Source organism: Alligator mississippiensis, chromosome 5 (assembly GCF_030867095.1).
Source record: "Alligator mississippiensis isolate rAllMis1 chromosome 5, rAllMis1, whole genome shotgun sequence".
Lineage (NCBI taxonomy): Eukaryota > Metazoa > Chordata > Crocodylia > Alligatoridae > Alligator > Alligator mississippiensis.
The window spans coordinates 116,127,406-116,151,747 of record NC_081828.1 but is presented as its reverse complement, the minus strand read 5'-3'; the positions used below and the strand labels follow the sequence as shown (position 1 = coordinate 116,151,747).

General features: G+C 44.0%; 1 protein-coding gene across 1 annotated transcript in view; it reads left to right on the top strand.

The window, feature by feature from the left end:
* The window catches only part of ADCY1 (adenylate cyclase 1), a 278,084-nt gene that overhangs the window by 162,040 nt on the left and 91,702 nt on the right, over positions 1-24,342 (top strand). The window contains exons 6-7 of the mRNA XM_059728633.1: positions 17,985-18,143; positions 19,664-19,805. Of these exons, the coding sequence (XP_059584616.1) occupies positions 17,985-18,143; positions 19,664-19,805 (301 nt within the window). The remainder of the gene's footprint in view (positions 1-17,984; positions 18,144-19,663; positions 19,806-24,342) is intronic.

The following is a 24,342-nucleotide window of genomic DNA, read 5'->3' as shown; positions in this document are numbered from 1 at the left end:
CCCAGTCTGTTTAACTTGTGAGTGCTAATGGGCTCACAGTGAAAGGTAAAGGTCCTACCTCCCAGAATCTCTGGTAGGAATGGAGGAGATGAATGTGTATATTGGGGTGGCATTAAGCCATCTTGCCACCTTTACAGTCTTCATACCCTGGGTTGCTAGGAGGCTTGCTTTACCATGGGGTAAATGAGAAGCTGATTTTACATTTGTCTGCCAATGATATCTTATGAACTCAAGGAAGCAAAACAGTTGTAACACAGTGAATTCCAGCCTCGCCCTATTTTCACCCCTGGCATGACCTCACATGTTTCTGAACAAATATGCTCTTAATATGAGAGAACTGGAGAAGGGCTAGTGGGTAACATTTACAACAACTCTAATTCAGCAGAGGAATATTTTCAGTTAAAGAGAATAAAGTTCAACCTCTGAGTTCCTGACCATGGAATGGTTCATACCTGCTTTTGTATTTTGTTTGCAAGAGTGATAATCTTTCAGCCTGTATTCCAGCCAGACTTTAGAAATGAATTATAAATTGTCAATAGTCTTGTAAATGCTGTGGATCAGAATACAGTTGACCTCAGTGGGTGCATCTACACATGCAATTAAGGCACAGAAATAAATTTGCAGTTTGTGCCAGAGTCAGCTGCTTCTGGATGCAGTATCTGCATGTGTGCCCAGGACTGCAGCACTTTGAGCCCAGGTGGAGCAGCCCTGAGCTAGCAGGGAGACTTGAGTTGTCAGCCCTGGGCTCTGGGTGGCAGCGGTGGGTGGTAGAGGCGCTGACTGGAGCATGAGCTTGCTAAAGTGCGAAGCTAAGCAGCAGGCAGTCCCTGCACTTTAGCACCCTCATGCCCTAGTCAGCCCCTGTCACACTCTACACATGTTATCACACACAATTACTCCGCTGTAGGATAGTGCTGTCCACATCAGTACTATCCTGTGTCAGAGTTAATTAAATTACTGTGTCCTAATAACAGCACACATGTAGACTGTGATGCTTTATTGCTGAGCGAATTAGTCAGCTCCTCAGGAAAGCATACCTGTAAATGCACCTAGTGGGAACTGCTGAGCACTCAGCACTTCTGAAAATCAGGCAATTTATTTAGATGCCTAAATATGTATTTAGGTGTCTCAGATTAGGCTTCTATTTTTTTAAATCCTGTCTTTGTGTTAATGGATGCAACTAAGGTTTGCCTTTAAAAGACCAGCCTAAAGTATAGTATAGCAAGTAGTTCTCAACCTTTTTTGGGTCACACTCTTTTTAAGCTTGTTAAGCTTGCATGGGCATTAAGGATACAGTCTCTGAATCAAACTTCCTACACCTTTAAATGCTGGAGGTTGCAAATGAGAGAGGAACACTGGAAAAAACCCTGGTCATACCCAGTTCGCTCTTTCTTTCTGCATCCTCTCTCTGCCACAGTGCGACACAGGATACTGGGCAAGATGGGCCTGTCGTCCAACCCAATAAATAGCAGTTCTTATGATCTTGTGCTGCTGTGTAACTCTGTGAATTCATTTAATCAGCAAAAGTAACACGTTGGCTAGGTACAGACATTAAAAAAGCCCAAAGTTGAATCAATCTAAGTTATGAGGTTTTCTGTAAACGGTATAGTTTAGATTGGTAGCAAACAAAATGAACGTTCACCCTTTAGTGAGGAGGGTAAATCTTAAACTGGGTTCCAACATTTTTAAGCCAGTCTATGCATGCCAAACTTCTGTTCTCAGTATAGTAGACCAGTTTCCGATCACTTATACTGGTAAGTGTAATGTCTGTACCTGGTTTTTATTGAACTACCCTCACATTATCACTAGGGCTGTGCAAAAGGGCTCTGTTCTGATTCCAATTCGGCCATTTTAGAGGGACAGTGATTCAATTCAGTGTTTCAGATCACTGCCCTGATTTGATTCAGCTGAAACTGTTTTGGAATTTTGTTACTGTTTCAGAGATTCGGCCTTAGACTATAATGGGGAATCCCTAAAATACCTATAACTTTGTCATTTTTTGGCTGATTCAGATGAAAACTGCAGGAATGGTAGCCCCTTCTGAGGGCATGATCCTGCCAAGCTTCAAGGAAATAGGTGCAGGGGTTTTTGTGAAACTGTACTTCAAATTGTTCAAAGCAAAATTCATGTCACTTGCGGCAGCCTGCTGTCATCCAGCACATGGATCCAGGGGCCTGCTCCCCCCGGGAGGCTCCGGAGATGTTTCAGAGCCTTCCATTTTGTTTCAGATTCCATTTTGTTTTGGATTCAGTGTGTTGGGCACCGAAATGGGCCAAAACACCTCTAAAACGAAATGGCTGCCAAATTTCGCACAGCACTAATTATGAACCTGAAATAACCTGAGAGAGATTGTAGAGGGATTCTTTTTGTTCCTCTTTTTCCATTTATATTTCCTTTTTATCACCTGTTTCCCATTGCTCTTGTTTACCAGTGAAAAACTGGTGTATAATTATAGAAGTTTCACTCATTAATGTTATGTTCTTTGTACTGGGAACACTCATATCAACAAAATAAATATCCTCCCAAAATGGCATCTGCAAGAGAGGTTAGCAAATTAATTAAGATTTTTCCAGGTAATCTGGAAATGAGTAAGGACCATTTAGATTAGCATCCAAGAACTAACTGATAATTATTTTTATGGTTATAAATATACAACTTCAAGGGATAGAAAAGTATTTCTTATAATTAAGGGACATTAGCACCTACTGGTATTTGGAAGACTTTATTTGCATGCACAGTGCTGAATAGCTGTAAAAGCTTGTCTCTGACTTAATAGAAATTAATTTTTCTGGTGTTTTTAGACTTAGAAAATGAAAAATTTGGATTCCCTAAATAACTTACAGTATGTACTGTCATTGCATTTAGATTGAACTAACCAGGGTCAATCTAAATGCCCAATCATACACCATGCAAAAGGCTTTAATCACCAAAAGACGGTGGACCCAATCTAAGTTCACCTGAGTAGATGTACTAATTTAGACCAAGATTGGGTTAACATCTCATGTATGCCTGTATGTGGTTGCAGCACAGTTCCAGGGCTCGGCAAGCCCAGCTGCTTTCCCCAGCTCTGGGGCTGAGCTGTTTCCAGCCCCCTTCCTACCCCTCACTGGGATATTTTAGACCTTCAACTGGGCAACCCTCCACAGACCCACCAGCTCCCTTCCTGTGGAACTGCTGGCCCCTACTAGTCCAACCTACCCTACACCTGACCCCCAAGTTACACCAGTTTTCCCACACGACTCCTAGGGGCAGCAAATGACTGCACACACCATTCTCAGTCTATATTTGTGTAGCTTAAGCAGTGGTTCTTAACCTTTTTTGTACCAAGACCCATTTATAATTATCAGTGGCCAGTCCTGACCAAATAAATAGTTTAAGTAGAAAACCAGCCCTTGGGCCCTGCCAGTGCCTCTCACTCCCAACCCACAGCCTTGCACCCCTGCTGGTGCCCCTCACTCCTGACCTGCTACCCCTTGCCCCCAGTCCCAAGCCTCCCCCCAGTGTATGGGGCATGGGGTGGGTGTGTGGGGGACACATGTCCCCCCAGATTTGTGCACTCACAGTGGACATGGGGCTGCAGCCTGGATGGACCAACATGGGTAGGAGCTGCCTCTGTGGCCCAGTGGATGGAACTCAGCACAGGAGGGCAGAACAGGGTGGTGAGAGTCATTGCTGCTGCTGCCATCAGGACTCCCATGCCAGCCATGCCACCAGCAGCACAAGGAGTAATGGACAGCGGGCGGGCTTCGCTGCCTTCACCTTTCCCCACTGCCAACCACTCACATACCAGGCCATGGCTCCACCCTGTCACCATGGCCTGGCCATTGCTGTACCCTGGAGAAGAGGTGTGGTGGAAGGCAGTGTTGCCCCTTCACCCCCCTGACAATGCCATCTATGCCCTCCCCTCTGCCCCATAGACTTACCTGTGGGGAGCTGCTCTCTACATTGCCTGGCTGCCACATGTATGTGTATGGATGCACATGCAAGTGGCACCTCCTGCCTGATTACCCTCCTCCTACTTCCCCCAAGCAGCCCCTTGCAGGCCAGAACCTGCCAGCCTGCAAAGGGAAACCCAGTTTCCTTCATTTTTCTCCTCTAAAGGATAATCCATTTTTAAAGTTTGTTGATCCATTTTTTAAAGTTTGTTCACAACCCATTCATATTTTCTTGTGACCCATTTTTGGGTCGTGACTCATGGGTTGAGAAACACTGGCTTAAAATAAGCCATGTGAATATAGACCAGGTTTGGTGAATGACTGTGTTTGCATCCTGAGAGAGCATACTTACTTCTCTTTTGTCATTTCAGATTCAGCATAAGCTGAATTTGGCTAAAACATCTGACAGCTGTTAATCAGATGCTTTAAAATAAGTTTGATCATTTGGTACAGTATAAGGAAATGAAATATTTGTAGCCAAGCACATAACTTTAACGGTAAAGGGGTAGCAGAGGCCATAATGACTTACATAACGTCGAAGTGCCCCATGTTCATGAAAGTGAATTGCAATTTCTTTTACTGGATCCAGTTTTTGTGTGTTATCATGTGGAAAACAGCAGCCTGCATAATGATTGAGCTGTGGAGTGAATAATTAGTAGTGCATAATTTCATTTGGTGAACTTCAACTTTTTTTGTCTATTCTCAGGTTGTCTATGAACAGCTGGAGATTTTGCATGAACTTATTTATCATTTAATATTATTCACTGAATATTTATGGCAAATAATTCTTGGCCTCTCAATTCTAATGAGAAGAGCGTCGCAATTCTTTAGTATTTGGATGGCTTTACATGGATAAAGATCATGATATTGAATGGAAATGCTTGTTCAGATTCTTTGTCTCAAAGTGGCTCTTTTCCATTTTGTATATGTTCACGTGAAATAAGTACAAATCAGAGACATACAGTCAAAGCTAATAATAATAAAAAAAAAAGAACATTTTTTTCTACTCAGATTCAATAATTTAATAATAAACACCACTGAAACTTTTTGGAGTTGCTAGGAAGAATATAGAGCTGTTTTAAAGTTATTAATTGACCAGTCTTAGAGATTTTATTTAATATGCAAATATCTTCTGGCTCCATTGCAAAGCTTAGTTTTCTTAACATAGTAATCAGTAGTTTATTATTTATTCTTATTTTCAGACCCCCAGTACTTGCTTTTTCCTATGATGTTACCAGTTTTAAAAGTAGATTTCTATGGAAGATATGGGAGGTTTTTCTTTTTAGAGCAACTGGAAAAAGGGAAATAATATAATTCTTTCTAAAGTATTAATAGATACTACTTCCTTTTAACGAATACAAAATAAATTATATAAGCCTATTTGGAGGTACCTAATTATACTTTTGTTGATACATATATTCTTTTAGCCTACTAAAACCCTAATCATTAAATATTTAAATGAATGTATCATATTTACTTGAATCTAAGACGAGGATTTTCCTCTATCAGCAGGGGAGGGAGTGGAGAGGCTCATCTTAGATTCACGTGCAAGGTGGAGTTGCGGGGGCAGATGGCTGCTGTAGCTCTGAGTCTGGCTCTGAGCCTGAGTTTGGGCTAGAGTCAGCCTCCTGCCCCCACCTTCCAACTTGCCCTCTGAAGCTTCTGTTCCCTTCCCCCCCCCCACCCCCCCCACACCTTACTGTTAGGTGGAGCTCGGCTCTGGCTCAGCCTGGATTCTTTCCTGGGAATGGAGTACAAGGAAACTGTGTCACCTGCATGACCAATCAGCAGTGCTGCTGCTGCTGCATAGCCTGGCGAGGGCTGTGCTTTCACACCCTCGAGCTCTAGCTAGCCTCTCCGCCACCTGATACCACCACCCGGAGCCCAGAACTGACCTCCAAGCCTGTTGCCAGCCCAGGACTGTTTCACTCCAGCTCAAACTGCTGCAGTCCTGGGCACATGCATAGATGCTGTGCCTTGGAGCAGCTGACTCAGGCGCAAAGTGTGCCAGAGTTTATTGCTGCACCTTAATAGCACGTCCAGATGCACCTGTGAGTAGTCTGTTGACCTCAAGGGAAATACTTGCAATGCATGGAGTTAAGCATACACATAAGTCATCGCAGAATGGAGCAATTGAATTCTTTATAGAAGGAGAATAACCTATTTTAATGGAGCATCCATAGACAAGTGCCATTAATTTAGAATTCAACAGCTTCCAATTTTAATATATATAAATCCCTGCAGGCTAGGTTTTCAGCCCCACATACAGGGCAGTGAATAGCTAAGCCACTACAGGTAAACTGTTGGAAGTGAACTGGGTTTTCACTTGTGTTCTTATCTTGCACAGAAGGATTATAAGTTGCTTCACACTTTTTCAAGCTACCAGCCATTATCTTCATAACTGGCCAGCTCAGCTGGCTAGAACACCAAGGTCTTACTCTATGGCTTTTCCAGGTATCCTATTCTTCCCCACTGTGACTACCTCCTGTCCATTTGTTCATAGAATGTTGAGAGGAAAATCTCATATTCACAGCCTCTGTTCTCTGAGCCTCAGTTAGAGAAAGTCATATGTAGTTTTACTTGGCATAGGTAGAGAAGCAGGTCTTGCATGTCTACATGATCACACAGAGATAGGCGTAGGCTAGTCCTTTATGTTTCTGAATACTAACTCTTTCTGTATACCTTTCCCAGCTACCATATTTATTCACATTGTACATGTGAAATGTGCTCCTTCCCAGAATCAGTCCTCTAAAACTAGTGTGTCTTAAGCAGGGGGATTTTCCTTCTCTGAAACAGAAGCAGGGAGATGCTGTGTTCTAGTGCCTGAAAAAATGGCTGCCACTTTCTGGCTCAGCAAGCAGAAGTGGGATGGTGCAGTATTAACCCTTTCCCAGCTGCTGTTCTCTGAGCAGGGTAATTAGTGCTTGAGGCAGGAACTGAGCTGGCTCAGAGAAAATGAGCTGCTGCATGCAGTCTGTAGTATCTTGATGAGGCTTCTAGTGTGAAAACAACACTTTTTTTATATGGAGGAACTTTATACAAAGAATTACTTACAATAGGATCATAGGAAAGTAATTAAAGGGACTTCACAAGGTCATCTAGTCAGCTCCTGATCAAAGCAGGATCATCCAAGACTAAACCATCCCAGCCAAATGTCTATCTAACCTGGTCTTGAAAGCTTCCAAGGATGAAGATTCCACAGTTTTTCTAGGTAGCCTATTCCAATTCTTGACCACCCTCACTGGAAGTTCCTGCTAACATTCAATCTACTAGGACAGCCTTGCAGCACGAGAACCTGGCACAAGAAGCAAGGGGAAGTTCCCATTTTACGTAGAAAATCATAGGGGATAGGTCACAAGCCAATAGGCCAAAGGGAAAAAGACCTAAAATGTAAAGAAACATCAACACTGTGGTAACATATAGTCAGTAGAGCTGTGCAAAGGTTCGGTAGCCGATTCAATTCAGAGAAGATTCGGCCCGATTCAGTGGCCAAATATCTGAATCAAATCAGGAGACCCATTAAAAGGTCTGATTAAATCAGAAGCCTCTGAATCGATTCAGAAAAGATTCAGCGCCAATTCGAGGATTCAGCCATAGGCTGAACAATTAGCAGTCCTCGACCATGCTGGACACAGCTGCCTCAAGCTGGTAAGTGTGTTGTGGTGGGCAGAGGGGGGAAGAAGAGGTGTGGGGGGAGCAGAGCCACGCCCCCACAGTGAGGGAGGGATTGGGACTGGAGATGGGACAAGTTGCCCAGCCAGGGAGGCACCCACCACTGCGTGCCACTACATGCCGCTGGTCTGGGAGGGCATGGGAATGGGCATGTGCCCCTGGATCTGTGTAAGGTGTGCTAGGCTGGACTGCGATCTGGATGGGTGGCAGAAAGCACTGGGAGCAGAGGCTATGCTCCTCCACCACATGCCCAGCCAGGGTGGGGAGGTGCGGGACAGTGCCACTGCACTGCCTCTGACAAGTGGCACACGGCAGCAGAAGCTGCTTCAGCTTCCCTGCATCTTCCAGACAAGCTGCGGCTTCACCCTGGCTGGGTAAGCAGTGCCAGGGCATGGGGCTGGGTGTGTACACCCGGATCGGGGTAGGGCCGGCAGTAGGGGCTATGGGGAATTTTAGGGTGGCTGTAGCCCCCCTCCCCACTAGACCCTGCTCCACTGCACTCTATTGGGCAGGCAGAGCCAGGTTTGCACTCTGGGCTGCAGCTGGGACTAGCCACCTGGAGTGCGGCCCTGGCTCCACCCTTCCCATGGAGTACAGCCCAGTGGTGGGGGGCTGGGGCTAGTCTCCTGGAGGGCAGCCCGGCCCAGCCCGCTCTGCGCAGATCTGGGGACACATGCCCACTCCCATGTCCTCCAGGACTGGCAGCATGCAATGGCGGGAACACCACTCCCCGAGTCTCACAACCCCCTGCCCCAGCTGGGTGGCTTGTCCCAGCCCCAATCCCTCCCTTGCTGTGGGGGATTTGATCTACCTTCCCCCCCCCCCCCCCCGACCCTTCCCTCCCTCCCCCGCCCACCACAGCGCAGACTTACCAGCTGGAGACAGCTGTGCTGCCTGTTTAGTCTATGGCTGAATCTCCAAATTGGCGCCAAATCTTCAAATCCAATTGGGCCGAATCAAATCAGGACAGTGATTTGAATCACCAAATTGAGTCACTGTCCCTCTAAATCAGCCAAATCCGAATTGAATATTTGCCACTTAGCGCAGGCGTAACAGTCAACACGTTTCCCCCCCCACACCTGTGGAGGTGTCCCCAAACAAGCCTTTAGTTCCTAGAGTGCTGAAACAGCAGCCTACAGCTGCCCCCAGGTCTGAGTCCAGCTCCTTCAGTCCACAGTCCTTGGTGACCGAGCAAGTGAAATCTCCAGCCCTGCTCAGTCCTTTGCATAGGGCTGACTAGCTTCTATGAGCATGCTGCTGTCTCTTCCCCTTACTCTAGCCTCAAGCTTCCTCTTCCGTTTTCCTTTGCCCCCCAGCCACTGGGGGTTTCTGGGAGTTGCAGTCCAAATTAACAGACATCACAGTTCTGCAAACTACTCCCTGTGTTCCACCTGCTATTACAACACATTACATTCACAATACACTTCATTTCTATTGCTGTCTATTGCTTCTAGTCTTGTCCCCTATGGGCACATCTCCATCCTCTCTGTACTTGCCTTTCAGGTCTTTGAAGAGTTATCAAATCCTCCCCTCAGTCTTCTCTTCTCCAGGTGAAATAACCCCAGTTCTTTCAGCTTTTCCTCATAGGTCTTGCCTCCTAGGCCCCTGTTCATTTTTGTCTCTGTACAGTGGACTATTTCCAGTCTGCCCACATCCTTCTTCAAATACGGGGCCCAAAACTGGACATAGGACTCCAGGTAAGGCCTCAGCAGTACTGAACAGAGCAGAAAAATTACTTCCATTGATTTGCAAGTGACACAGTTAAGTCTGCTGTTGGCTTTTTGGCTCATATTCAGCTTATGGCCCACTCTAACCCCCTGATCCTCCCCTGCAGCCTAACTAGTCGTTCCTTAGTTTGTATTTGTGCACCAAGTTATTCTGTCCCAAGTTCAGGGCTTTGTACTTGTCCTTGTTGAATCTCATCTGATTTTTTTTTAAATAATTTTTGAGTCTGTCTAGGTCATTCTGGATCCTAGCTCTGTTCTTGAGAGCGTCTCTACTTGGCATCATCTCCTAATTTGTTAAGCATGTCTTCAGTTCAGATCATTGTTCAGTCTGGATGCAGAACAAACCCTGAGGAACCCCACTTGATGTCTTCTCCCAACTAGGCTTTAAATTATTGACAACAACTCATTGAGCACAATGATCCAACCAGTTATAAATACATGTTACACTACTTTCCTCTTGTCTATATTTTCTTGCCTTGTCAATAAGAATTTTGTGGGAGACTGTCAAAAGCCTTGCTAAAGTCTCATCAACAGCTCTCCCCTCATCCACAGAGCCTATCACCTTATCATAGAAGGAAATATGCTTGGTCAGGCATAGCTACTCTTGGTGAATCGATGCTGGCTGCTCCTGACCTTGTTCTCCTCTAGGTGCTTCACAGTAGGTTCCTTGAGAAATTGCTCCATGATCTTTCCAAGTACTGATGTCAGACTGACAAGTGTGCACTTCCCTAGATCCTCCTTATTCCCTTTCTGAGAGATGAACACTGTATTTACCCTTTTCTAATAATCCATGACCTTTCTTAACCTCCACAAATCCTCAAAGAGGACAGCTAATAGCTCTGAAATTACCTCATGCAATTCCTTATGCATACTTATGGTTGCAATAAGTAGCAAGAACTAAGCCTCGCTACTGTCTCTGCAAGGATCTGAGGCCTAGCTTTGTTGCTTTCTTGCCATACCAGGAATATCCTGCTGCCTGATGCAGGGATACCATGGTTCCTTGTCACTCTTTGTTTCTAGGAGGACTTATTCTATGTCACAGTCATCCGTGACTCTGGAGAAGTCTCCCCCTCCATTGCATATTCTTGTTTGCAAAAACAAGATGCATGTCTTATATGGGGTATGTAGTTTGTGAGATAATGTAGTATGTGCAGGCTCACAGGCTAACATGCAACAATCAATGGACCTACTCTTGTCAGCCTGTGACAACTTCGGATTCACTATTAACATGAAGAAGACTGAAGTGATGTTTCAACCTGCACCTGGCACAACCCCCCAGAACTACACATCTTAGTTAAAGGCCAACAAATGCCGATGGTCGACAAGTTTGCCTATCTAGGCAGCACGCTGTCCTGCACTGTTCACGTTGATGATGAAGTCAATGCAAGATTAGTGAAAGCTAGCGTGGTCTTTGGCAGACTCCATAAGTCAGTCTGAGACCATAGAGACATCAGAATGTTGAAAAAACTGAAGGTTTACAAAGCCATCATCCTTCCAACCCTCCTTTATGCCTGTGAAACCTGGACAATTTACCAGCATCATGCCAAGAAACTAAACCACTTCCGCTTGTGCTGCCTGCGAATGATACTAAAGATCATGTGGCAGGACAAGATTCTGGACACCAAGGTGCTCCGAAGATCAACTCTTCCTAGTATTCACACCCTCCTGAAAGTGGCACATCTAAGATGGGCCAGCCACCTCTCAAGAATGCCTGACACTCGTCTGCCAAAGAAAGTCTTCTATGGTGAACTGTCAAATAGAGTATGCTTTTGTGGCACACCAAAGAAATGGTACAAGGACATCCAAAAGGTGTCCCTAAAAAGTTTCAGCATCGATCCAGAGTTGCGGGAGAAAATCGCTCATGATCGTCTGTCCTAGAGGTCCCAAATCCAGAACAGAGAATTGGCCTATGAACAGCAAAGCACGGCAGAAGCAATGAAGAAACGTGTGGCCAGGAACACGAAAACCTCCTGTATCCAGTCCTCATCGCTCTCCTGTCCCTGTTACAGCAGATTATTCAAAGCAAAGATCGGACTTATAAGTCACCTACGTACTTATGTGACCAAGCCTCCACCCACCCTTGTTCTCTTCCCTTTCCCTTTTTTGTCCTTTTCCTTCTTTCTCCTTTTCTCTTTTCTCCTTCCCTTTTTCTTCCCCACTTCTTTTATCTCTTCTTCCCTCCCCTCCCCCTGCTGGATGTGGTCATCTTTGCCTGCAAAGGACGAAAGTATAGTTTGTGAGAAAATTTAGTATATTCAGTAGTGGAATCAAATAGAAAATGTTGTGGAACATGGTGCTAGGGAAGGATACTGACTTGTTTTTTCACTGAAGTTGAATCTGAAACCTTGAGAGCAGTGAGCAAATTGTAATATGAAAATAACTACTGAGGTGTTAAATAAACATCATCTCAAATATGGAGTTAAACAATTTGAGACACATGTTAATGTTTACCTCAGTGAGTTTTAATCAAATAAGTGAAATGGACTTGTTAGCTAAATAGTGAAATTAATGGCTAAAGGCCAAGCTTTTCACATTACAGAATAAAGAGGAACATGACCTTGACATGCAGTTCAACAGCACTGGTCTGCATGCAAGAGATGGTATCCACCTCAGGGCAGAGAGAAGAAGCTTTTTTCCACAAGAATCACAAACTTTCTGAGGAGGGCTTTAAACTAGACAAGCCCAGGGGAGTGGGGGTAGATTCTGCTACTGGGCATTAATCCTCTGGCCAAGATAACCCAGTGGAGGGTACTCATGTAGGGGACATCCGGATGATCACCAATGCCCTGAGACACTTGCAGAGGGACAGAAAACCTGGGATGACTAGAGGTGAACTCAACTGTCTTTATGGGAATGCCAGAAGCATGGGCAATACACAGGATGAACTGGCACTCCTTCTGGCCGATGAGGAATTTTATATCATTGGGTTGACGAAACATAGTGGGACAATACATATGATTGGACAGTGGATATTGAGGGCTACAGGCTCTACATGAAGGACTGGGTTGGGAAGAAGGGTAGAGGGGTGTCCCTCTATGTGAAAGAGCAGTACCCCTCTCTACAAGTCATGTTTGATTGCACAGGGAAGTCATTTGAGACCCTCTGGGTCAAGATACAGGGGGGCTCGGGAGAAGGGGACCTGATGGTGGGAGTCTACTATAGGCCTCCCTACCAAGAAGAGGAGAACAACCAGGCATTTTACAGGGAACTAACTGATACAGTCAGCACTAAGGACTTGATTGTTATGGGTGACTTCAAGTACCCTGACATCTATGGGGAAGACCATTCAGCCAGCTCTAGCAGGTCAAACAACTTCTTGGTAACTTTAGATGACCTGTTCTAGTCACAGGCTGTGGAAGGACTGGCTAGGGGTAAAACCACTCTGGACTTGGTGCTGACCAAAAAGGAAGACATGGTAGGTGACCTGAAGATTGGAGGTACTCTGGGCAACTGTGATCATGAGTTGATCAGATTTACCAACCACCATAAAGCTGGGAATTCTACCAGCAGAACAGAAGTCCTCGATTTCAGAAAGGCACACTTTGGTAAACTTAAGAGTCTAGTTGGAAAGGCCCTGGATGACTTGGGAGTTCAAGAATGGTGGCAGTTCCTTAAGGAAGCAATTCTCACTGCTCAAAAAGAGTCCAACCCCATACAGTCGAAAGGAGGGAAAGGAGCCAGGAGACCTGCCTGGCTCAATAGGGACATCAGGGAACTTATCAAAAAGAAAAAAGAAGCATACAGGCAATGGAAAAACAGATCAGCATCCAGAGAAGAATACATTCATATGACCCAGGCCTACAAGTATGAGACAAGGAAGGCCAAGGCGTGCATGGAGATAAAGCTGGCAACTGCAATAAAAGACAACAAAATGTCCTTCTATAGGTACATAGGGAGCAAGAAGAAATCAAGCTTTGCTGTGGGTCCCCTACTGAACACACAGGGAGAGCCCACAGTTGATCTTTGTAAAAAGGCTGAGCTCCTTTATTCTTATTTCACATAAGTATTCTTGAAACCAGGCGTGAATTTGTCACCTGTCCAGAGACTTAGAAAATACAGTGATGACAGTAATCCACATAAAATCAGCCCCAAACGGGTGAAGGTACTGTTAGAGCATTTGGATGTTTTCAAGTCAGCTGGGCCAAACGACCTGCACCCAAGGGTCCTGAAAGAACTGGCCAGACCCATAGCAGTGCCTCTGGCGAGGCTGTTCGAAGAATCTTGGAACTCAGGGGGGGGTCCTGAATGACCGGAAGAAGGCTAGTGTGGTGCCCATCTTTAAGAAAAGGAAGAGGGATGACCCTGCAAACTATAGGCCTATCAGTCTGACTTTGATCCTGGGAAAAATCTGAAAAAATCATCAAGGAAACCATCAACCACAAGCTCATAACTGGTGGGGTATTGAGAAACAACCAGCATGGTTTTGTTGAGGAAAGGTCATGCCTAAGAAATCTGGTGTCCTTTTATGAGCAGGTGACTACCCAGCTCGACATGGGGCAGGAAGTGGACATCATCTACCTAGATTTCAGCAAGGCCTTTGATATTGTTTCCCAAGAGATTCTCTCACTTAAGCTGGAGGGTACTGACCTAGACCAGGCTATGGTGAGATGGGTTGGCAATTGGCTCAGCAGCCGATCCTAGTGAGTTGTAATTGATGGGGTGGCTTCATCCTGGAGGGCTGTCTCCAGTGGTGTCCCCCCGGGATCAGTGCTTGGGTCCATACTCTTTAACATCTTTATTAATGCCCTGGATGATGGAGTGGGAAGTGCAATGATTAAGTTTGCGGATGACCGTGAACTGTGGGGAAATGTGGGCATATCTGAGGGCAGGGCAAGTATACAGGATGACCTTGACAGACAGGTCTTATTGGAAGAATGCAATCAGGTGAGGTTCAACAGGGAGAAATGCCAGGTCCTTCATCTGGGTAGAAAGAACCTTTGCCATAACTATATGATGTGGGGTGTCTCACTGGCTGGCACTGCATCTGAAAGGGACCTGGTGGTGACAGTCGGCCAAAGGATGAATATGAGTTATCAGTGTGATGAAGTTGCCAACAGGGCAAATAGAACTCTAGTGTGCATCAGCTGATGTGTTGCCAATAGATCCAGAGAGGTGTTCCTCCCACTCCATTCGGCATTGGTGAGGCCACAGCTGGATTACTGTGTCCAGTTCTGGGCACCACACTTCAAGAAGGATGTAGATGAGAGTGCAGAGAAGGGACACCTGTATGATCAGGGGCCTTGGGGATAGGCCCTATGAGGAGAGACTGGGAACTGGGCCTGTTCAGTCTGAGTCAGAAGAGACTGAGAAGTGACTGAGAGGTGACTTGATGGCCACCTTGCTGTATGCTAGGGGCAAACACCAAGATATAGGGGAGCTACTCTTCAGAAAGGTGCCCCTCAGGAGACTGAGGGCCAATGGACACAAGCTAGTTGGAGAAAAATTTAGGCTGGACATAAGGAAAAACTTCTTTTCCATAAGGGTAACTAGAATCTGGAACACACTCCCAGCAGAGGTGTTGCAGTCGCCATCCCTGGCGGTATTCAAGAGGAGGCTGGACAAGCACCTCATGCAGTTCATTTGAACCCAATTACCTCCTGTGCATGGCAGGAGACTGGATTTGATGATCTTACAGGTCCTTTCCAGTCCTTCTATTCTATGATTCTATGGGAATCTATTCAATGGGAGGTGGGAAAATATTTGTCACTGCTGAGGCAAGGGGAGGGTTTTGTTTTTGGTTTTTTTAAAGATCTTACACTGTTGCACAAAAGATAAAACCATAGATAGAATTAACTTTAATAGAAAAGTTAGTAGAAAAATGAGCACCAATTAATGATGTCATAGCCAATTAATGATAAGTCATCATCACCTGAACTGCAGTTGTGTCCACAGGCCCAAACAAAAGATGAGACGGACAAAGTAATGTCTCAGTATGTACAGATGGAAAGCTAAGGCACACAGAGTTTAAGTCCAAGATTTTATCCCTTCTTCAGCTTAGGGAGATTAAACCCACTTTACCCACTTGCCCCACAACAACATTATAGGCTAGGCTGAGGTGGAGGTCCTCTCCAATCTTGCAGCAAAGCTATGCTGCCATTCAGAGAGAAACGTGTGAGGCTAGAGAGAAAGCATGATTACTGGTCGGATGATTCCCTACCCTCTAACTAATCACTGAATAACATGAAACAATAATAGAGCCATGACCCAGGATTTCTTCTGCCTAAATTGCATGTCATCATTACTGGGCTTATAGAGTCATATTCTCTCTCTGGCTCTATGGATCTTTCATTTCTTACTGTAGTGATGAATCTTAAGCTGCAAGGATGGAGAATGCTCCAAGCTAGCCAATATCTAGTGATGAGGGTACTCTTCCAACAAGCGGGAGAGATGGGTTTGAATCTGTTCAACCTGATGGGGGCATTGGATGTTGGTCTTGGGTATCTTTAGTTTATTATATAACTAACTGCCTCTTAAAAGAAAGAATTGGCCAGTCTTCCATGCCCAAAAGGACTTTCCCATCTAAGTCAAGAAAGTAGTTTCAGATTGTGAATCTCAGTATTTCATTGGCACCTAACCCAGAGGTCAAGGGATGTGTCTGCATTCATGAAAGGGAGGGGTTTTCAGACATGTTGCTCTCTATGGTACATCCTGTTGGTTAGCTTAGAGTATGGACAAACATAATGTAGCTTTTAACTGCTCTCAAAAGGGAGAGGGGGCTTCTGCTCAGGTGTGCACATTAATTGGTATGGTATATATGGTACAGCTAAATGATCCTGTAGCAATACGGGTTATCCAAATAACGGTACCTTTAACCACGAGTAAAATAGAGTTAAAGTTTATAGCAGTTTTGCTGCATTTGTATTACTGCTGATCTCTGAAGATATAATTGTTTCATTATAACAGCTAACATCAGTATCCTTGGATAGTGATGATACACATATTATCAGGGATCCAGGCTTTCTGTTTTCTGCGGAAAAACACAGATTTTCTCCTTTAAAGGGGAAAAATGCTGGAAACTACAGGTTTCCCCTTGCAGGCTTGCTGAGTTCCAGCCTGCAAATGGCTGCTTGGGGCTGGAGAGAGTGGGAGGAAGGCGATAACAGGCAGGGGGTGGCACGTGCATATACACGCGTACACACGCATGTGGCAGCCAGGCAGCGTGTTGAAGAGCAGATCCTGCAGCTCCCCGCAGGTAAGTCTATGGGGCGGGGGGGAGGGCATAAGTGATGTGTCAGAGGGTGATGGGGGGAGCACATGCCCCCCCAGATTTCTTCACCCATGGAGGGCACAGGCTACAGCCTGGCCAGACCAGCATGAGCAGCAGGCACATCTGCAGTAGGCCCAAGTGCCTTTAGAAGGCCCTGAGCATGTGCTGCAGTCTGCCTGACTCCATTTTGGGAAGATGAAAGGTCAAAGTTAGGTCAAGTGTCACCACATCTAAGTCCCTTTTTGGAAACTGTACCTAAAATGACTTGATTAAGATTTCATACAAAGTCTGTAGTACAACAGGGAAATTGAATTAATATGTTGTGATTTCACAGTTTAGTATTTTATCCAAAAGACCATCCACAACCTTCTTCTCTGCAATACCCCATAAATAAATAGTTCTCCCACATAAGCCTCATGGTCTTTATGCAGGTGAAGTGTAGGAGGGGTTTGGGTAAAATTTGGCCCATAACCAAAATCTAGGATAAAGAAGGGTCAAAGTGGAATAAGTAATTTCTAATAAAAGAAGGGACTCTAAATCATACTGTCCATTTTAATACTGAGGGGAAAGCAATCTCTTTTAATGTTACAGTAAAATGTGTTTGCTTGGTCATATGACAGATCAATATTTAAACTTAATAAAATAGTTTCAACATTTTTCTTTTGATTCTAGCAAGCAATTTGCTGTCAGCTCTCGTAGCTGCCTAAGGTAGGTAGATGTTAGGAAACAGGAAAATGTATGATAGAGAAAAATGAATAAATATGTGAGAGAGGAGATAAATCAGCAAATACTGTTATTTCACAAACTCTATTTTTATCATTTGCATTTCAGGTAGAGTGCATCTTGATCAAATATTAGAGATTCACTGGGACCCTGTTAGCAAATTCTGAAAAGACAGCAGTTAAAAAAACTGCCCAGTATATTTTGCAAAACTTTAAATTTGGGCTAGATGCATTAAAAAGTATAGAGAGGCAGACCTACTGGATGAACTACAACCCTATCTCAGATGAACTTGGGACAAATTGTGGTTTTATGTGGAAATCATATGTAACATCTCCTTACATTGTACCTTCCTATGCAGAAGACTAGGAGAAACATAATTTACTTAATTAAATTGGCTTTGAGGGTCTGGGTTCATTCAAACCTAGAACTCAAAACTAAATTTCGTGCAAAAATAAAAGACTTCTGAGATTTTGATTCAGCAGGGATAGGGCATGACCAAGTAACTTTTTTATTTAGTCACTTAATCAAGTTTTAGAAGGTTTGAAAAGGTAGGAAGGTAGGATTGTTATCTGGCAAGGCACCTGTCTTGGATTTTAAAGAGCATCTCTCTGCAGTTTTGAATGTATATATTAACTGCAATTATTAGATTTTGGAGAACAAAAGATAATAGAGAGCAATACCCTTTTTGACAGAATAATAGTCTGATATTATCTATTGCAGGTCTGTGGCAGAAGCCACGGAAGTGGATCTCAATATGAGAGTTGGATTACACACAGGCAGGGTGCTTTGTGGGGTCCTGGGTCTCCGCAAATGGCAATACGATGTCTGGTCTAATGATGTGACTCTAGCCAATGTAATGGAAGCTGGAGGATTGCCTGGGTAAGTCTCATAACAAGAGCTATAGTTCTCTATGATAGTGGAAATTATTTGTCTGTAGCTGAAGCATGTTGCAAGTCTAATTACTCTTGGAATTGTTAAATGCAGGGTCGTTTCAGGTAAGAACTATTATAGGCTGTATTACCTGCAGTTAAAACCTCTGCTGAGTAATATTAGGATTGAATAGCATGGGTATTTCTGTTAGTAGTGTCTGGAAGAAATAAATGTGAACAACTTTCTGTTAAAATGTAAGTGCTCATTGGGTACACTTTCCACTAAGAACTGATAGATACAAAAGGTGGTGATGAGAGAATTTCAGTCAGGAACTCTAGCAAGAATTAAATTCTTGTCTCAGTTAAATGGAGTTGCCACAGTGGATTAGAAAGGAAGATTTGTCTCTGTGCTTCCAAATCTATAAGGTGGTAATAGTTTAGTATTATCAATCAAAACCAGATTTCAATATAAGTTATGCCAGTGCCAGGCAAACAATTACATGTGCCTTGCATATAAAAATATTAATATAGTACAAATATAAAAGTACATGTGCAAGTTATGTATTGGGATGTACACATACAGAGTTAGTAATTTAACTGTGTGTGAGTATATTCAGGTCCTGGAATTTTAAGCACACATTGGTCAGTCCTCACTATTGGTTAGCCACATATGCATGGATACATATATTTATGCATATCAAATTTTTAGAATGGGATCCACTGTACTGAAGGGTAATTGGTTGGATTTTTCACCAAATTCAGTTCTATAACCAGAGAGAAGTTTGAACCTGCTAACTATTTTGTGGTCGAGATTTACACTTTTTTAAAAATAGATGTTTTTCGTGGTTTTAGTTTGGTTGGCTTTAGGCATCACAGTCCTAGGAATTTGAAAAAAAGATATTCAAAAGAAAGAAATAATCATGGTCTTTTAAACATCTTCTTGGAAGACATAATGTATATAAGGGTAACATAGATATGGGTGACATTTGAAGAAAGTATAAGGGCAGTTGCAGTACAAGCAGAGTAATGGGCAAGAGAAAAGGAGGGTCAGAATTGAGAATACATCTTAGAGTCCCATTCTTCTTGAGAACAAAAAATAAAACCACTGAAAAAGAAATCCTCAGAGATGTCCCAAGAGTCGGATAGTATATGTCAAACAATGCAGCAGTATCTCCAGCAGGTGCTTTAATATTTAATATTTAATCTCCAGCAGGTGGTATTAGAATAAATACAAGATACTGCACAGGCCTTCCCATTTCTAAAATCAACACAGCTGCAAGTTGTCAAATACTCTAGTTATTTTAACCTGTTTATAGTACCTACTTACTTTTAGGAAATTTAGTTGCTAAAATAGCTACTCTTTCTTGTTGGCTAAGAAAATGTATCTTTTCCACAACAGTCGTATACTTTTTGTACATGCAACTCTCACCCGTGTTGGCTTTCTCCATAGGGGTGGATTTCACCCAATTTGAATAGCTCTTAGCTCATGATGTATCATCACATTAAAAAATGTCCTGTCTTTCTCTCTAGGAAAGTTCACATAACAAAGACCACCTTAGAGTGCCTAAATGGTGACTACGAGGTAGAACCAGGGTATGGCCATGAAAGGAATAGTTTCTTGAAGAAGCATAATATTGAAACATTTTTTATTGTGCCATCCCATCGGAGGAAGGTAGGATTCACAAACTGTAGCTTGTTCCATGGTGTAATTTCATAACTTAACCGTATTGTGAATGGGTCTAAAACAGAGGCAGTAGCTATATTCTGTAACTATTCAGCTCTTCAAACCTACCGTTAAATAGGTCATTTTATTCTGAATGGGGAAAACATAATTTTGTCTGAACATTTCCTTGAGAGCGTGGCCATCTGTGTTTTAAATAGGAACTGTCAAAAAAAGGAGGAGGTAAATTCCAACCCTGCAATCATGCTATCTAAACAAGGATGTGTTATAGATGCTTCTGCTTACTGTACTGTCACTTTCTCTTACACGGACATTTCTGAACATTAAGACTTCCATTTTTGTAGTCTCTTTAACTCCTCTCCTATCTCTACATCCATCTCCACATTTGGGCATGTTTATATTCTCATTCTTGCTCTCCTAACCCTTTCTGCAATACCTTATCCTACTAGTGGCCCATTTACCAGGACTGAAGGAGTCCCAAGTGAACAGAAGCAGAAAAAATAGTATTTACAGTCATGCTTTGCCTGCAGCAGAAAAGTGAAATCAACTCAGCAGTGACTTAACTAACATATCCGGTAAAAAGTTGCCATGTGATCTCTGCAGCACAGACTTAGCTATCTAGGTCAGGGAAAAATACAGAAGTTAACCATCCTACTTTATAATGTATCTATGAATGCACCAGAGATCAGGGTTTGTTAGTCATTCATGCAAGTATAGAACACATCTTACAAGGGAAGCTGAGCAGATATTGTAGTCTCTAACGTGCACATTCCCATGCTGTTGAGCTGAGATGCTAAAAAGAGACTCATCCTGGCTGTCCTTGCTCATTCTTCTACCTCGGCTGCAGTCCCACAATGACTTCCATGTCCTCTTCTAATCTCAGCTCTGCTCCTAAGTCCCATAATAATATTCCCTATCTTCACTCTACTTCCCAAATACCTTTACCCCTGTCAGGCCAGTTATGACATGCAGAGAGATGAGGAACAATTCAGTGCTTAGGAGAGCGGTACTGTTGTTTCAAACCTTTTTTGTTTTGTTTTGTTTTTGTTTTCTCTCTGGTAAAAAGTAAAAACAAAGTTATGGAAGTGGAGAAGGAAATTAACATACTGAAGACATTTAATTTCACATCTCAAATATTGATTGGGATTTAGGTGACCCTGATGGAGATATTGATATAAGCTTGGTTCCTCTCCTGGCCAGGTCTTTCCAGATAAGGAAAAGAGGCTGAATGGTTGGATAATAAATTCCAGGGGATGGGCCTGGTGACAAGTATGATATCCAAGTTTGCTTATTATAATATAATATAATATAATATAATATATAATTAATATAAATATATAATATACTGCCTTTTCTTTCAGCCCCTTCTCACACCCTCTAAAACAAGTTGTCTAATACTAGTGAAAAAGAGACTGAAAGGAGGGATGGCAACCTCAGTTTGCAAGAACTAGCCAACTAAAACCAGAAGTTCCACTAAAAGCAACCTCCTTTTATTTAGGCAACATCTTGGTCTGTTACGAAAACCATGTGACCTCACCAGAAGCCTTGCAATTTGCTAATCAAAATCTGTGTGTATACGGTTTGTACTAGCTTTTTCAACATCACATTTTCTGCTTATCTTATGGCCGCCATTCGATAACACGTTTACATTTCAAAAGGAACTTTGATACTTTTTACCCATGTCAGATAGCTCACGGTACCTAGTGTACACAAGTTACCTGAAAGTCTATCCATACAAGATTTATTCAGAGATTTTAGGGAGCCAGAGGAGTAAATACACCTGTGCACATACACACACATGAGACATAAACCCCTATTCCCCATTTTGTTAGCCACCTTCCAGCTAGTGGGGTTACTGAAGAAACTTTCCCTCAGAGCAAGTTATCTATGGTGAGCATGATCCTGTGGCCTAGTGATGGGTGGGAGAATCCTAAATTCCTGTCCTTATATTTTTCCTTCAGTAGCAGGAGACTTGACTTGATCCAAAAGGTTGCTTTTGGACATAGGACTATTCTTCTAGCTTCCCAAAGTACAGCTTTAATCCCACATGACCTATCCCAGGATGACTACTATAGGAGTGGGTTTTTTGTGCATGCTCTTGTAGACCCCTGACAGTCATTACACTTAAGACATGATAACTATTTAATCATGTCTTAAGTAGTAGCCTGGCCTCGTGTTCATGCAATTCATGGTGTGATAAAGCAGGAAGTAAGACACGAGATTACTATACATATTTTGTATGATAACTTTGTAGCTGGATGCCATTGCACATTCAGTTTATGATGTAGCCAGGTCAGTCAGCTGATGGGGACTCACAACCTTGGGGGTACACAAGAACCCTTGACTCTCTGTGCCCTTGAGGCAGGGAGCACCAGTCAGCTGCCTGGCTTGCTGTCATGATCTCCTGGCATCCCGCTACCCTAGCAATGTGGTGCATTTGGGATCTGATCCCCAATTCCACCAGCACACCTGTGACCATGCATGTATAGTATGACAGGAGGAATTATTGTTGAGATCATGGATCAGATCTGATCACGCCTTTAACTGAATGTCTGCAAGTGGCTTTAGAGAATGCATGAGATATAAAACAATGCTGAAGAGATCCTATTGGACTAAATGTAGCACCGGTTTGAGCCAAAATGATAAATCACAAATATTTATATAGTATTTCCATATGTTAAAGGCTCTCCTAAAAGAGTTTTGGTAAATCTGGTCAACCAAGGTGGGGTTGTTTTTTTTTTCCTGTGGTGTAAGATGCAGTTCATGCTCGTTAACAGCCAAAAGAATAGATTCTGCTCTAACAGGCAGTGCTAGTTTTATCATGGCTTCCTTAACAGTGGAGTTAGGTTCTATAACAGGGATGGGCAATTATTTCAGGTGGCAGGCCACTGAGTGAGTTTTAGTGAGTTGTCAAGGGCTTCACACACAATTGTTCAGAATATATCATTCTAAAAAATGATAGACAAAAAAAGAAATTATATATTAAAATTAAACATCTACTATAACATATTTTAATTTTATTTCAAAAAATATTTTTGTCCTGATTTATGTTTTTTTAGCAGTATATATAAAGGCAATTGCATAATAGCTCAAAATAAATTCTTACTCCTGTATATTGTGTGGGGGTGGGAGCGGGGGAGGCATGAGCAGTGGGAGGGGCAGGTATGTGTATTAGGCAGGTAGGGGACATGGGAAGTGTGTGCACATGTGTGCGGGACTGCTTACATGGTAGGTCCCAGGAGCCAGCATGAGGTAGGGAAGGGAGGCAGGTACATGCAGCAGAGCTTGCCTGTGGGGTGTGGTGCATGTGCAGTCCACTCCCCCCATCCAGTCCACAGCTGCCCCTGCGCTACCCACAATGGGTCTGAGCTCTGCCTGCTCCCACCCAGGACAACCCATGCTGAGCTCCTTTGCCATGCCAACTAATGGTCCCAGCCCTGCCCAGCATGCACAGCTTCATAGTGGGGCTGCCTTCCACCCACTTGGTCACCCACAAGTGGCTGCATATCATGGCAGGTGGGTGGAATGGGTGGAAAGCAGCTGGGAGGTGGAGATGGAACCCCATGTGCTGGGGCAGGAGCTGCCCAGCTGCAGCTTCCTCACCACCTGCTGCTACTTCCTTGCACTACCTGCTGCCCAGAACAGCACAGCAGGGACAGGAGGAGGAGCTGTTGAAGCCGGGGAAAGCTGAGCACTACTTGGACAGTTGAAGCAGCAGCAGGAGCAGCATAATGGGAAGTTGTGCGCACTGGCTAGGGCCAGGGTCGGGGTCAGGGCTGGGGTAGTGCAGTCGGCAGGAGCACAGTATGAGCTGCCTTGGGTGGGGCTTAGCCCCATGTGGCACACTGAGGGAGCATCTGCAGGCTGGATACAATCAATTAGCAGGCCAGATCTGGCCTGTGGGCTGTATGTTGTCCATTCCTGCTCTATAAGTTAATATACATATAACTGTTTCATTATGACAACCTGGGGAAAGGAGTGGATGAATAGCTTAGAAGTATTAAGTTATCTAAGTAATAGGGCTGTGTGAAGCTTTGGTCCCTGATTCGACTCATCGGAGATTTGGCCCGATTCAGTGGCCAAATCTCCAAGTCCAAATTGAATCAGAGGACCCTTTAACCTCTCTGAATCAAATCAGTACCCTCCAAATCGCTTTGGAGAGATTCGGAAAGATTCGGCAATTCGGACACAGACACAGCTGTAAATGTATTTTCTACGTACCTCTAGGTAGCAGGGGCCTGTGAATGCTGTGATGCTGGGGCGCATGGAGTGTCCCAAAGAAGCACAGGGAGCTCCCCAGCGCTCCTGGCAGCAGACCCAGAAGTGGACCAGAAGCACTACCGGTCCACTTTTGGGTCCACCAGGGAGCGTGTGGAGGGCTCCTCCCCTGCCTGTGCTCCACCGGTTTGGCGAGTGGTGTCTCCTGGGTCTGGGGGGGGGCACCTGGGGTCCCCCCATGGCTGATAGCTGAGCTAGAGAGTCATGGAGGGGCTCCCCATGTGCTCCCCAGTGGACCCAGAAGTGGACC